At 40.5% G+C, this 15,853-nt stretch overlaps 1 protein-coding gene across 2 annotated transcripts in view; it reads right to left on the bottom strand.

The window, feature by feature from the left end:
• Positions 1-288: 288 nt before the first annotated feature.
• znf217 (zinc finger protein 217) overlaps positions 289-15,853 on the bottom strand; it is a 68,614-nt gene continuing 53,049 nt past the window's right edge. Inside the window, exons 6-7 of one of the 2 annotated variants that reach the window (XM_086005291.1) lie at positions 6,373-6,498; positions 289-4,435 (exon numbers count right to left, since the gene is read on the bottom strand). In XM_086005291.1, the coding sequence (XP_085861417.1) occupies positions 6,392-6,498 (107 nt within the window). In that variant the 3' untranslated portion in view covers positions 289-4,435; positions 6,373-6,391. Of the gene's footprint in view, positions 4,436-6,372; positions 6,499-6,603; positions 6,705-15,853 lie in introns of those variants that run through there. The other variant, XM_086005292.1, reaches the window with a different exon arrangement.

The following is a 15,853-nucleotide window of genomic DNA, read 5'->3' on the forward strand; positions in this document are numbered from 1 at the left end:
CAAGGTTTCATTGGAAAAGGAAGAAACACATTAACAGACCATGTGGACTTCAAAATGTTTTCACTTAAAATGGTTTTGTTGATGGTGTGTCTGAATTCTTTAGTGCAAATTCATTTGCTGTACCAAATTTCAAGAGAACTGCATTAAAATAAGGTGGCAGCAAACCTGATTAAAACTGTAGGATGATGGGTCATAGGAGGGAAGTTGCAGGAAAATGTAAGCTTTGCAAATAGACAAACTGCAACAATAATTTCTGGAGAGAAAAAAAAACTCCAACAGAACCAGAGATGCAAAACACCATATGTATTCCAAAACTGGATGAATGTACATCAAACAACAGTACATCATAAATTAGAGACAGTTTGAAACTATTGTATGGTTTAACACGATTTTAAGGAAATCAAAAAAGGTCCAAATATGTAATAAATACAAAAAAGAAAACTGAATTAAATAAGATGTACCTTAATATGCATACTACAGTGTGCCCAACTACAACACAAACTTTTATTTTCTAATATTGTAACACTGAGGGATCCAAAAAAAGTCATGGATGGAAATTCCCTATAAATTGCATTGTAAATGAAAAAGTCCAAAATTCAATGGAATAGGAATTCATGAAATTCTGCATGCACCCTCAAGAAACAATTTTATAATCTGGATCAAACAAGCAACTTTTAGCCCCTGTATTTGATGCATAACAATTTCAAAAATATGCTATAAAAAAGTGCAACTATGAAACATTTTCTAGCACATGTATATATGGCTCAGTCTTCTCTGGGGGATTTGGGGGGGGGGGGGGGGGCAGCAGAAAATCAGAATGCACAGTCACAGGAGGTCAGTAGTGTCAATATTACAAACCCCAAACTAAAAACATAACTGCTCAAATTGAGCATTTAAGAAAATTAAGAGTTTGGGTTCTTGGTAAGGCACACGTCACAATTCAGACGCTCTGCTAGAAGTGTTAGAGCAGACTCGAAGCCCAACATAACACACACATCCTCTCACTGCATAGCAAGTTTCTCCTTTGTATAAATCGCCAGGATGTTGAAATGTGTAAGAAAAAGGCTTTTATCAACCTTGGGAGCCCAACAGTCTAAGCACAACTATTAGACACAGTACAACTATATGCAAACTCTACAGTCTTCCAATGGTTTCATTACCAAGTGTATGTTAGCAGCATTTGTGAAGAGCTGATAGATAGACCATGTACCAATGTTCTGTGCACTCCGATGTTTTCACTCATGAATACAGATTGCTTTGAACTAGTCCATTAAAAAAAGAGAGAAAAAGTCAGGTTATCCAATTCTAAAAAAAAAACTAAAACTAGCCAAAAGCCTCAGTCACTTCATAAAAACCACCTGGAATCCAAAAAAAAATCAATCCCCTTCACCCAGACAAATGTACAATATGAATAGCTAACATTTAGCACCCTAATTGCACTGAAATGAAATGTTAAGGTTACTGTATTTACATTAAAACAATTGAGGCTATAGACCTAGCCTAATTTCACAACTGAATGAACAACACTGGCCCATTACCCATCTCAAAACAAAATTGCCTGGAATTTTACTTCTATATACAATTCAGGGTACAAGACTAGTACATTAATAGACAGTGTCCCTTTCACTAGTGCAGTATATACAAATTGCCTTCTAAAACCTCAAACTTCATCATTCTTATACAATAGCCTTGGTCACAGTTGTCCAATGAAGTTCAGGTTGGGTAATGCTAAAAAATCACCAAATTCTTCCATCGTCTCACTCATTTGTTGAATTCCAATTGAATATTTGAATAATCACAGCTCTGTTCACCTCTGCCTAGCCCTCAGAGCAACAATTTAGTGCATTTCATGGTGGTACATTTGATGATTTTGAATCAGACAGCAAATGAACTTTTGCTAAAACTATTTGAAGCTTTCCATTACCCTTGGTCCCAGCCAAAACGCCAAATCAGTGTTGAGAAGCTCAACTCTCAAAGGAATTACTCAATCAGCCCTGGAGTTACCAAAATCCAATACCGTTTTCACAGAATTAAAGTACAACCTAATAGATTTAAAATGTGCATTAAACATTAAAGTAGGATTTGTCCCTTCTGGATACTGGACACAAAGATGGCAAGTTCAGTAAGCAGATAGTCTTCAATAGAATTACTTATTTAATCTTTCAGCTACACAGACTGCAACACTTTAACTACACATTGTTATTTTAAATGTAGCAGAACCAATGCATTAAAAAAAAGTTCAATTCACTGAATTTTGTCCGATATGACAGATTTAAGCACAGCTGTGATAAGCACTACTTAGTCAAGTATATTAAAGCTTGAACTGTTAGTGTATAATATATATATACACACCCCCATCATAAAAAAATTAGCAGATGTGGTTGCAGGACAATACATTTGATAGATAACCTGCAGGAAAAATTGCACTGATTTTGGAAAATATAAAATATGACTATATAGAACAGATGCAATTGCAGATCTTACCCCTCCCAGTTTGTCTATTAGAAAAATCTCAGCAATAATTTTTACATTACTAATTAGTTGCACCATAAATGAGCTTGTACAAGATGGGACTAGTCAACAAGGTCTTCATTCAAGACGTAGAGCACTCATCATGCATTACTTTTGTTATTCAAGAAGAAAACTAAACTCACCTAATAAAATAAGGGTGGGAATGTTCAAATGATAAAATCAGTCCCATCACCCCTACAGCCGAGTAGGCCTAATGTGTAGCTTTATTTTAGAAAAATTAGTCTGAACATCCAACTTTGGGATTCCACTAATGCTGGATCACTAGACTTTAAGGTTTTTGTAAAATAAAAGCACAAAATAGTTGAAAATGTCAGCTAGCTAGAATACTGGCAGTGCAGCCAATAGCCTACCACAAAATGTGTTCTGCAGCCAATCTGAACCTTTTAGTTTTAATGGTTAAACTTTCCATTCCTCTTTAGGCCAGTGATTTTGCTTGTTTTTAAATTATTTAAACATATGCTCGGTTACATATTTACAGACAAGAACATATTTTTCATAATCTTTGAATGCCAGCTTGAAGGGCTGTCAAAACCACTCAGACTTGGTTGTGACACATTGCTTCAATTCTTGACTCGTTACCTTGCAATAATCCTATGTTTCACCTGGGTAAGGGGGAGGCCCAAAAAACGCACAATTTGGATGCAATTAGTCTATCACATCGGAGAGTCAAGAAGCTTGCATAATTAGCCTAGTGGCAAAATGTCAGGACATACCATTCAACAGTGCATTTGCCCAGTATTCCCTAGATGATGAGTTTTCAATTTCAGCTAGGCAAGGAGGGAAAACGAGGGCTCAGCTTCCCCTATCCCCCACCTTTGAGCTTGGGCACATCCTATGGAAACACTTGGTCTGAAATTGAGCAGGGGGACAGAGAAACGCACGCGCACACCTTAATTCAAATTGTGTAAAATCAAACTTTGTTCAGTTCTAAATTTCCACTTTGCAGGTGTTGTCAAATTTTTACATGCAAAATATGATTTTGAATCAGAAGTAGGCCAGATATGACTAGCATGTGTTTTGTTGCAGACTGCCAAAGTTTGATTTTGAAAGTTTCCCCATGTCATATTGCAACACAATGTATTTTGTTTTGTCCACCAGGTAGCACCCATGACCTTACGATATGATAATTCAACATTGTGCTGTGTAATTTCAGAGCACTGTGCAATGGACAATCTTAGTGCACCTCCTGTACACTTATGAATGCATAGAATATAAACAAACTAGGTTCTGTTGCATGGGACTCTTAAGAACAAAGATTTAGTAATATTAAACCCCAAGTGTAAAGGGTACCAAACAAAGTTAAGTATTACTTGCCACAGCTGTGTTACCCAAGACCAAATGGAATATTAAAAAAAAGAGACTATTGGAAGACTGATGCTAGAAGCATTACCACAGATCATACAATTTATTGCTCATTTTTCAATGTAAAAGAAAAAGCTCAATAAGAATTACACAATTTCCCAGAAATGTCAAACTTCAGGTACCAAAATCTGTTTCTGGTTTGAAAAATTAACAAAAATCTAGAGCCTGGCATTCCAGAAATGATGGCTCCCAACTCACTTATTAGTGCCAAGCAATCAATGTAGTTATTGCAAAAACAGGAACTCTTGACAATTTTAATTAGAAACAGTACAATTTCAAGTTCAGAATCAAAATGGAATACAAGGCAATTTGAATATATATATATTTATAGTCTCTGCTTACATTTTGTAGGTCTGAACAGAACAAAAAATGTAATCCAAAATGAATGGAATAGTAGTGTTCTATACATGTACAAATCACAGCTTATTTGAGGTGGATCCTGTACTTTGGGTGTGGTCAGATTTCACCAGACGACCAGCTGGCACCCCCAAAAATCAACTTTGATGCAGAAAGAGTATTCCATTCACAGCTTTCAACAGATCTAGGGTCAAGAACATAAAAAAATCATTCGAGGGATGACATTTAGAAAAGGAAAAACGTTCTAATTAAACTGGCTTGAGGAAGCGTGCTCTCCGCCTACACTTGTTTGCTCCATTTTTCATCTTCTGTCTCCTTATGAAGATGCACAATTGTTAGTGAATAAAGCAAACTACACAGCTCTAGAGTGAAATACCAGGCGTAGCATTCCATAATCTTTCTGAAATTACATTGAAACTGCTGAAAATGTGGGAAATTCTGCAGATTAGAAGGTCTACATCAGAATGATCCTCTCCATGATCTTTTGCCATTTATGCTAAGCTGTATGGGAAAAAAAACTCAACCTCCTAATATTTATACTCCAGTTCTAACCTTAGCATTGCAACAGTCCTGTAGGAAGTGCATCTACTGGAAGATTTTTAAAAAAAGTTAGCAAGCCAAATTAAAATAAATCAAAGTCAAAAATGTTTTCTGGAAGCCAGACACTATTTGAAGTAAGGCTTCTCCATTGAAGGCAACTTTTACAGAATTTCCTATTGTTTGCATTTTTCCCCCCTCACTAGAGATTGCTGCTTTGTACAACTATGCAAAGCCACAGCAGCACTTGGTGCACTAGTGTTGAATTACAATGCAAGTAACACTGGGTGGAAGGGAGGGTCCCAGCTCCCAACTGCTATTCAGTGAGCCTTCCAGGAAAAGCCCGTCAGGTAAGAAAAGGATTGAGCTCACTAAATTATCCATGCACAATTAAAAGTATGTCCATGCAAGGAACGACCATGTGGGCAACATACTGTAGAGAGAGAGGTGCAGTGCAACACCAGAGCAATGGATGACTTCAAGGCGAGGACAAGTGAAGGAAAGGGATGAGGAGCAAAAACATACATCCTTTGTTCTTAATATTTTGAAATGTTAAATCACAACGCAAGTGCCGCCAATTAGGATATTCTGAAGTTTAATAAAATTACACATCAAAAAACATTGCAATGAATCAATGTTCCTTTGCTGGTTTTTCATAATTTCTATTCACAGAGTTAGTGATTTTTCACCTATAGCATGCCTCAGTTAATAAGTGATACATAATAGAAACTCACTACTCTGCATCATTCATGATTTGGAGGCAGAAAACTATATTAGTCATAATTATTTGCAGCAAGTCATTAAATCATAAATCAGCTACAACACAAATGAAATGAATGAAAGTTAATAAAAGTTAACACCATTTGAAAGTAAAAAACATATGCCTGAACATTGGATAAGCTAAGTGCTACAGGATGCATTGCAAAATCACAATCAAGCAAACTGCTACGCTTAAGGTGGATATCTAGAATATTAAAATCTAACATCTGCATGTTGTTCCCGTTTGTGCCACTTGATTTCCTGTTGTCACACGTCAAGTTCCCCCACCCACATTATAAATTCTTATATCCACATTTATGGTGCATTTTGCCTATATTAACTTGTCACTAACTAAGCAGGAGGCAGATTTAAAGTAATTGGTAGAAGGATTAGAGGGGGGTGGAGAACTTCTTTCACCCAGAGGGTAGTGGGGATCTGGAACTCACTGCCTGAGTGGGTGGTAGAGGCAGAAACCCACATTGCATTTAAAAAGTGCTTGGATATGCCCTTGGAAGTGCCGTAACCTACAAGGCTATGGACCAAAAGCTGGAAAGTAAGATTAGGCTGGATAGCTCTTTCGACCGGCACAGACACGATGGACCAAATGGCCCCTTTCTGTGCCACAAACTTCTATGATTCTTTCTTAATTATACAAAACATAAATTTAGATGTTAGTATCTGGTCATATTTTACCTTTATTTAATGGATGCAGTGCAAATAAATTTGGTTTAACACAGCCAGTTTACTGGATAGAGCTACATTACAAGAGTTTGGTTTATTCCTGTTTGCAAGCAACTAGTATATTCCTTGTAGTTACAGATTTACCTTCTTGCATTGATGGGTCTCATTGGGTCATGTACTCTTTGTCTAAAGAGCCACTGTGAGAGTGATTAATGCTCCGTCTTTGCGACATACTGTTAGAGTGCTGCAGATATTGGAAAGGCCTCTTCCCTGCGTAAATGTAAAATAAAAACACAAATAGGTTAAAACCAGAAGAATCCCCTCTCCTTAATTAGCCATGTATTGAAACTGAAACTAGTCATTTGCATCACGTACAAGCTTTGATGGTACAAAAGAATCCAACTATCAAAGTACTGATGCAAGTGACCAAAATGTAATCTGCTTTTTGAATTTGGTTTCCTTTCCCAAACATCCCACTAAAAAAAAAACAGAAAAGCACAAACAGCAAAAAGATTACTTTAGTTAGATAACAATCATTGCATTCCAAAAATGTGTTGCACATGGAGCACTTTAGTATATTTGTAAGAGACATGATAAAAGGTGCTATACAAGTGCAAATTTTTGGGACACAGCAGGCAAGGTAGATTTTTTTTTGAAACCGGAAAAAGATAGGAGCAGGAGTAGGCCATTCTGCCCCTCGAGCCTGCTCAGCCATTCAATGCGATCATGGCTGATCATCCAAATTCAGTACCCGGTCCCTACTTTCTCCCCATACCCCTTGATCCGTTTAGCCTTAAGAAATATATCCAACTCCTTCTTGAATATATTTAATGAATTGGCCTCAACTGCCTTTTGTGGTAGAGAATTCCACAGGTTCACCACTATCTGGGTGAAGAAATTCCTCCTCATCTGTCCTAAATGGCTTACCCCTTATCCTTCGACTGTGACCCCTGGTTCTGGACTCCGCCATCGGGAACATCCTTCCTGCATCTAGTCTGTCTAGTCCTGTTAGAATTTTATAAGTTTCAATGAGATCCCCTCTCATTCTTCTAAACTCCAGCGAGTATAAGCCCAATCAACCCAATCTCTCCTCATACGTCATTCCTGCCATCAGTCTGGTGAACCTTCGCTGCACTCCCTCCATTAGCACACTAGAAGCATGTCAAACTTGGCTCAGTGGTAGCACTCCTGCCTCCGAGTCAGAAGATCATGGATTCAAGCTTCACCAAAGACTTGGCACATGATCTAGGCTGACACTTCAGCACAATACTGAGGGTGGTGCCACAACACTGATGAGGCGTTAAACCAAGGCCTTCTCTGGTGGACGCAAAAGATTCCATAAAGAGGAGCAGGGAAGTTCCTCTGGTGTCCTAGCCAATATTTATTCCTCAATCAACACTAACAAAACAGATTATCTTGTCATTTATCTCATCGCTGTTTGTAAGACTTTGCTGGACACAAATTGGCTGCCATGTTTCTCTACGTTACTATAATCACGACTTGGCACCACCCTCAGTACTGTGCTGCCGTGTCAGCCTAGATCATGTGCCAAGTCTTTGGTGAAGTTTGAATCCATGATCTTCTGACTCAGAGGCAGGAGTGCTACCACTGAGCCAAGTTTGATACTATATAAATGCAAAACAACAGAAAATGCTGGAAAAACTCAATAGGCCAGGGCAGCATCTGTGGAGAGAGAAACAGTGTTAACGTTTCAGATCAATGACCCTTCGTCAGGACTGGAAAAAAAAGCAGGAAAGGGAATAGATTTTAAAGCAAGTTGGGGGCTGGGAAAAGGGGGAGGGGATGAAAGAACAAAAAAGGTCAGGTCAGTGATAGGATAGAAAGCAGATAGAGACATTAAGAGATATTGAGGGCAAGGAGGTGGTGGTGATGGGACAAGTAAAGGAACAAAAGGATGGCTCAAGATGAAGTGTGAATGGCGCTGGCAGAATGAAGGACAGCTGCCATGTGGTTATTTCGGATTTCCAGCATCCGCTGTATTTGGCTATCCTATATAAATGCAAGTTTTTCTCTTCATTCTATACAACTGTTAATCCATTACCACCAAAGTTCCCTTTAAGCTGTGCAACACTCCAGGGGTCCCACACAGCCAGTGAGCCGGCTTTCAAATTGGAAAAACCCCACATATGCGAACATTTGCATGGGCCCGCAGCCAGTTAAAGGGGCCGCGTGGCCTAAATATTTTTTAAATAAGGAACACAGATTACCACCATCACCCCCCCCCCGCCATGTTCCTCTACGCCAAAGCTAGGATTATTCTTTGAGGGCCAGCTTAATAGGTTTTCTTGACTGATCCATTCACAAAAAGAACTTGACCCTACTTTTCCATGCATCAAAGTATAATAATTAGATATATATACACCCATGCAATTTGCTTCCTGGCATAATAACCACAGTTTAAAACAGCAGCAAGAAACAAAGAAAAACTGATAAGGGTAGGTTCTCAGACAGCTGATAATATCCCACTTCACCTCATACTGACAAGATGGTACCAGGTTTAATCCTAAACCTATGGAGGTTGCTGCTCTCAGCCAGAGCAGTAGGCTAGGAAGGGCAAGGAGAAAAATTTAGTGATACTCTCCAGTGACCTTCCTGCTGAAAAATTCATTAGGTAAGCACAAGATCAACCAATGGCCAAAAGAATTATTGAACACTCATGTTTAGGTTGACCTAAATATAGCCAGCTGGGCATGGTACCCAGACAGGTTCTACAGAACAATATCCCAGCATAATGAAGCAAACCATGACGCAAAGGAAGTCCTAAATTAAATCAAGTCTCAGGATTGTTTATCCAGACTTTGCACACAGATGTGGAGTATGAGCCAAATATTCAAGGGGCCATTAATAATGGCCTGGAGTTTGCAGTTGTAATGACAGTGAAACTGTCTGCGCTCGCCGTCATTACTGTGTAAAACCGAGAGCAACTTCTGGTGTCCGCACATGCACAGTTAAACACGGAAATCAGAGGGTTGCCATCAGTAATACCCTGCTCCTCCAGTCTTCGCAGGTGGAATCATTAGAAATCAATGATTTGTGTTGAACTTCAACTAGTTACACACTATTCTCGCTGTAATAAACAATGAAAATGTTAAGCCTTGTTCAGTCAGAGTTCTTAAATGGCGTACTAAGTCAATTAATGCTGAACAACCTCTGGCCTTGAAAAACTAATGTTACAAGTATGAAATAACAGAAAATGCTGGAAAAACTCAGGCCAGGCAACATCCATGGAGAGAAGAGAGTCAACGTTTCAGGTCAAACCCTTTGTCAAGACTGGAAAAGCACAGGAAATGAAATAGATTAAGAGGCCAGGCTGGGAGAGAACAAAAAAGTGAAGAGACATTAAGAGGTATTCACAACGAGACGAGGTGGTGATAGGACTAGTGGAGACAAAAGACGGCTCTAGATTAGGTGTGAAATGCGCTGGCAGAATGAGAGACAGCTGCCATGTGGGAGAGAAAAAGAGGGGGGGGGGGGGGGGGGGGGGGTGGAGGGCCAAAACAAAGGTGTGGATAAAAAAAGTGTAAAAATGTAATGGGGGCCGAGGTTATGATCTGAAATTGTTGAACTCGATATTGAGTCCGGAAGGTTGTAAAGTGCCTAAAACGACAGGCGACCGGAAGCTCGGGGTCACCCTTACGGACTGAACGGGGGTGTTCCGCAAAGTGGTCACCCAATCTGCATTTGGTCTCCCCAATGTAGAGGAGACCACATCGTGAGCAGCGAATACAGTATACTAGGTTGCAAGAAGTACAAGTAAATCGCTGTTTCACCTGGAAGGGGTGTTTGGGGCCCTGGACAGTGGGAAGGGGGGGGGGGGTGGAGAAAGGAGGTATAAGGGCAGGTGTTGCATCTCCTGTGCTTGCACGGGAAGGTGCCGGGCAAAGGGGAAGGGGTGCTGGGGGTGATAGAGGAGTGGACTAGGGTGTCTCGGAGGGAGTGGTCCCTACGGAATGCTGAAAGGGGAGGGGAAGGTGCGTTTGGTGGTGGGATCACTTTGGAGGTGGCGGAAATGGCAGAGGATGATCCGTTGAACGTGGAGGCTGGTGGGGTGAAAGGTGAGGACAAGGGGAACCCTATTGTGGTTCCGGGAGGGAGGGGCAGGGGCGAGGGCAGAAATGCGGGAGATAGAACGGACATGGTTGAGGGCTGTGTCAACCACGGTAGAGGGGAATCCTCGGTTGAGGAAAAAGGAAGACGTCGGAAGCACTGGTGTGGAAGGTGGCATCGTCTGAGCAGATGCAGCGGAGACAGAGAAACTGGGAGAATGGAATAGAGTCCTTACAGGAGGCGGGGTGGGAGGAAGTTAGTCCAGTTAGCTGTGGGAGTCAGTGGGCTTGTAGTGAATGTTGGTCAATAACCTATCCCCAGAGATGGAGATGGAGAAGTCGAGGAAGGGAATGGTCCGAGATGGACCATGTGAAGGTGAGGGAAGGTGAAGTCTGATTCCCCAAGAACACTTAAAAATTGCACATTTTTCATTAAAAAATCTGATAGTTTACACTTCTCCCTTAATCCCATGTGTATGTCCCAATCTTTATTTCACTTTCTGTACAATAATTTAAATGTGTGATTTATATTCCCTGCTTTGCTGTCTCGAGAATTCTTCAATCTGATTGACTGATCAGCCTGCCTGCTGCTGGACGCCACAGATCCCCTGTAGATGGTGCCAAATTGAAACGGATGTTGGAAATTAGGAAATCTACGCTCAAGCCCTCTAAATTTTTGTGGGCAGCTTTTGGAAAAGTCAGTGGCAAACGCCGCCCCTTTGCCCCGACTGCAAAATCCAGGCCCATACACGAGTACTGACGGGCTTTTTGACTATATGGAGCATCAGGCTATTTGACTACATGGGGCCCAATCCGGTCCTCAACCAAGCACCACCACTCTGCACCTCCAGCAGAGTTGCTGGTTAACAATGCGCCAATTCTGCCCTCCTTAGTGCACTTACTCAACTAATGTCAACCGACCCTCGTCTGTTTTTTTAATCTTTCTTGTGTTCATTTTATAAAAACCATTTTTACATCAGGAAGCAAATTACATGGGTGTATTTGCATCTGTAATTATACCATGATGTATGGAAAACATGGGGTGGCTCTTTATGAAAGAATCAGTCAAGGAAAACTAAAGCCAAGGCCAATTGCAAATTGAACCTAGGGCTACCCTTGTCTCTATGGCTCAACTATTCATTCAAGTAATGCACAGCATTCTGGATACACTGCTTTTTAAAAAAAAAAAAACTTCAGTTGGTATTGCTAATTTTATTCCAAATTAAAGGGATACAGGTCCTTACGAAGTTAGATTTGATTTTTAGGCGCACTACTGAGAAACACTCAAAATGCCCATAGTGAAGTTGTAGACCATGAATTTCTGTATTTTTGACCAAAGCCTGTAATGGAATTGTTTTTTCCTCATTGATGGACAGTGAGGCGAGGGTAGTCTTTTGAGTAAGCTGATCTTAGTGAAAGTGGCAGTTAGGGAACTACATTTGGTTTGTCCTTCAGATTTTTGGAAAGGAGAAGGATAGAGAAAACAAGGGTACCCACTTGTACTCACTATTTCAATACCATCTTGCTAAACTCCCAGATGTCTGGCTGTTGATTGAAAATAGGATTGGGATCAGCCGCAGTGCTAACAATTGCCGTATAGGGTCATACATCAACAATGGCCATTTGGGATCAGTGTCAGAAGTCTGCAAGAACCCTGGAACAGTACTTCAGAGTGTCTTGTCTCCACTTACTACATCCCCTCAGCAACATGGCCGAGATTAGTCAGTGGAAGCATTAATCATGGCTACACAATGTTCCACACAATTAATGTTCTGTTGTGGAACAGGGGACAGATTAAAGTACCTTCTTCTGGACACTGTGCCATACTCTGACCATTATTAGTCTGCCGTGAAGTCTTTTAATGACATGTCTTAACTTTTTAAATGGGCACGATCATGAATCATGCAAAATATGAAATTAGTGAAAATAAGCTGGTAAATCAGCAATCATTTCATCCTTTAAAAAGCTGCAGATTTTGTTCAAATAGGTAGCACAAACTTTTCCCTGCATGACCGTAGAGATTGAGCAAGTTGTTCTAGGAACATAGCCTGCCCAAAAACCTCACTAATAATGCCTTCAAATTCAAACAACTTTCTCAGAATGCAGGACTCCTGGGGATTAATCCCTGCTCAGTTGTTAGATATAAAAAACACATTAAATTACTGAAATTATGCAAACATTTTTCCAACCCTGTCCTCTAAAGCTGATGTATTGTACATAATAAACACACACCTCATCAGCAAAGCCACATCTAACCAAGAGTATTGTTTATTCTGAAAGTATCCCAATCAACTGTCTGGAAGGTGTGAACAGTTGCTGAGCAACAATTATCAGTTTTTCATACCCTTCGCTGACACAATTGCCATGCCCTGTATGTGTCCCAAGTAACATTATGACCAGAAAACAGCAGGAGAAATGATGATGTTAAAATTCAGGACAGGAAGATGTCATTAGCATTTCTGATATGCCAGGGCCCTTCTCTGGCTACTATGAGCCTTTGCATGACTACTTGTCAGCCTTCATTGTCATCACTGCTGACAGTGCATACAAGGTGCAAAGCTGCAAGTATGAATAAATTGCATTAAATTAAAAGCCACAAGCTTGATATGTCTCTACAGTAGCATCACACTCTTGTCAGGCATGATCCTTTCTGAGCAGCTGGCTTTATTTTTCAGACATCAACCAGCTTCATCAAGCAGCAAGTCAGGCAATATGGAATGTCACCACCTTGATCGGGGCAACTGATACAAAAAATAACAGGAAATGAGTGGCACCAGAACTTTCCCGTCTCCTCTGGACAAAAAAAAAAATCAGTGTGATGAACAAGCAGTGATTGGAAACATCATGGGCTAATCAAGTTTGCTGAGTGTAATGCATTTCCTATGTCACTCCTGATCTTCCATCCAACACACTACTCTGCCCCAGAGAATGCTGTCACAGACCAACAAGACCGGTTTTGTAATTCAAAGAGCTCAAAGATACTTTGGGCTTGAAGACATAGTGGTTCCTGCTGCCTACATTAGCAAGTGTAAAGTGAAGGTTGGATCAGTGACACCTTCTCATTCAAAACTCATTTCCAGTGGAAATGCAGTTAAAAGATTCAGCAGGGTAATTATTCCTATAGTTTACATGCTATCAGTTTTCAGTCCTGTAACACTGACATGGCACAAATTTAATCTGAAGATTGATGCTACAGATTTAACCTGAATCTTCATTTAATCCGTCACTTTTGCAAGTCAATAATTGACTTCAACACAACTGAAGATCAGCAGTTTGTAGACAAGTTCAGAGGAAATCATAATGAGGTTGCTGGTCCAAAGCAGATGGTGTTGTCAGAAGTTCAGCTTGTGTAAACACTCCTTCACTCTGCGTACATGTTCTGTTTAGAGGTTTGTTCAAATAAGCCAACAACATTGATGTTTTATAAATTTTTTTATATTAAACACAGGATTGCATAGGATATACGGCACAGAAACAGGCCATCCAGCCCATGCCGATGTTTATGCTTCACTCGAGTTTCTTTCCGTCTTTCCTCAGCTAACTATGGGCATAACCCTCTATTCCCTTCTCCCTCATATGCTTGTCTAGCCTCCCCTTAAATGCATCTATACTATTCGCTTCAACCACTCCGTGGTAGCGAGTTCCACATTCTCACCACTCTCTGGGTAAAGAAGTTACTTCTGAATTCCTTATTCGATTTCTTGGTGACTATCCTATATTGATGGCCTCAAGTTTTGCTCTTCCCCACAAACGGAAACACTATCTACTCTATCAAAAGCCTTCATAACTTTAAAGACCTCTATTAGGTCATCTCTCAGCCTTCTCTTTTCAAGAGGAAAAAAAAGACCCAGCCTGTTCATCCTTTTCCAATAGGCATACCCTCGCCTTTCTGGTATCATCCTTGTTAATCTTTTTTGCACCCTATTCAGTGCCTCTATATCCTTTTTATAACATGGTGACCAGAATTGTACGCAGTACTCAAGGGTGGTCTAAATAAGGTTCGATACAAGTTTAGCATAACTTCCCTACTTTTCAATTCAATCCCTCTAGAAATAAACCCTAGTGCTTGGTTTGCTTTTTTAATGGCCTTGTTAACCTGTGTTGCTACTTTCAGTGATTTGTGTATTTGTACTCAGAGATCCCTTTGCTCTTCTACCCCACTTCCGTTTCATATTTTCCAAGTAATGTGTGACCTCCCTATTTTTCTTACTAAAATGGAAATTTATTAATGTCGTCTTGTAATTTGTTGCAGTCCTCCTTAGTATTGACTATCCCCCCCCGCCCCCCGTTTGGTGTCATCTGCAAATTTAGAAATAAGGGGCGCGATCTTGCCAGCCCTGGGGAGGCGGGACTGCCGGGAAAATGGCAGAATCTGGGGGCGGGTGTCCATTCCGCCCCCAACCCACCTCCGTGCCATCTTCCCAGGAAGCGGGTAGCCAACCCGCGCCGGGTCCAGTCTCCTGGAGGCGGGAAGGGGATTACAGCCACTTAACTGCCTACAGGCAGTTAATAGGATTATCCCCATTTTTCCACCAGAGATGCAGGCTTCCCCATCAAAAAAATGAAACGTCATACGCTGACCTTCTCTGTAATCGACTTAAGATCAGTCAAGGGAAAATAGCGTGGGTTGGCCACAAGTCGATGGGGCGGGACTAATATCCGACAAGCAGCAGTCCCACCTCCAATGTGCCCCCATTGACAAAATTGCCCCGTGTTTTTGATTCCAAAATCTAAATTGTTAATATAAATTGTAAACAACAGTGGTCCCAGCACTGATCTTTGTGGAACACCACTTCCCACTGTTAGAAATCAGGGGTGTTCAAAATGTATATGGTTATGCAAACAAAATTGTGACACGAATAATGCGGTGTTTACATGATGGTTTTAGAACTGGAGACAAAAAGTCTCTTCAGACTAGTATTAGAATAACTGGATAGAGGCTTAGAATCAGCTTGTGTTTTGGTTCTCTGCAGATGTTATAGCATTCTGCAGTGTGATGGTCATAAATAATCTTGTTTCCAAGCTAATTATCTGCTGTTTTCTAGCTAGGATTTCAACCTTGTTTGTGTATCTCCAATTGGACCAACTAAGGCTCAATGCCCACTTTTCTTTTATTATTGCTAATAACCATGATACAGTATAATGCTACGGTAGGAATTGGAATGCTACGGTAGGAATTGGAGTTAGCTTAACAAAATTGCTTGTGAAGATAATTAAAAGTTAATTAGTATAAAAGACATAAAATAAAAAGGAATTTAGGGGAGTTAAGGTATTCATCTCAGGATGGGGCGGTTTGCTAGATGAAAGTGAGATAACAACTAGCTGAAGTGGGACACATAACTAAAAGGGTACAAGGCCAGGCCTAGTACCAAATGTGCCAGGGAAGATAGGGACCAGGGAGATAAGACATGAATTCCAAAAGGAAGAACCGTCAGAAAGATTAAACAATAAGACAAATTGGATGAGATCATGAGACCCCTTTTGGGGAAGGCATTCATCCAAGAATTGAGACACAGAACTCGATGCCCAATTGGGTACAGAGGTTTTAGGGGAGCCTC

This window comes from Somniosus microcephalus, chromosome 13 (assembly GCF_052327205.1).
Source record: "Somniosus microcephalus isolate GS21.2 chromosome 13, FLI_Smic_1.0, whole genome shotgun sequence".
NCBI classification, from domain to species: Eukaryota; Metazoa; Chordata; class Chondrichthyes; order Squaliformes; family Somniosidae; genus Somniosus; species Somniosus microcephalus.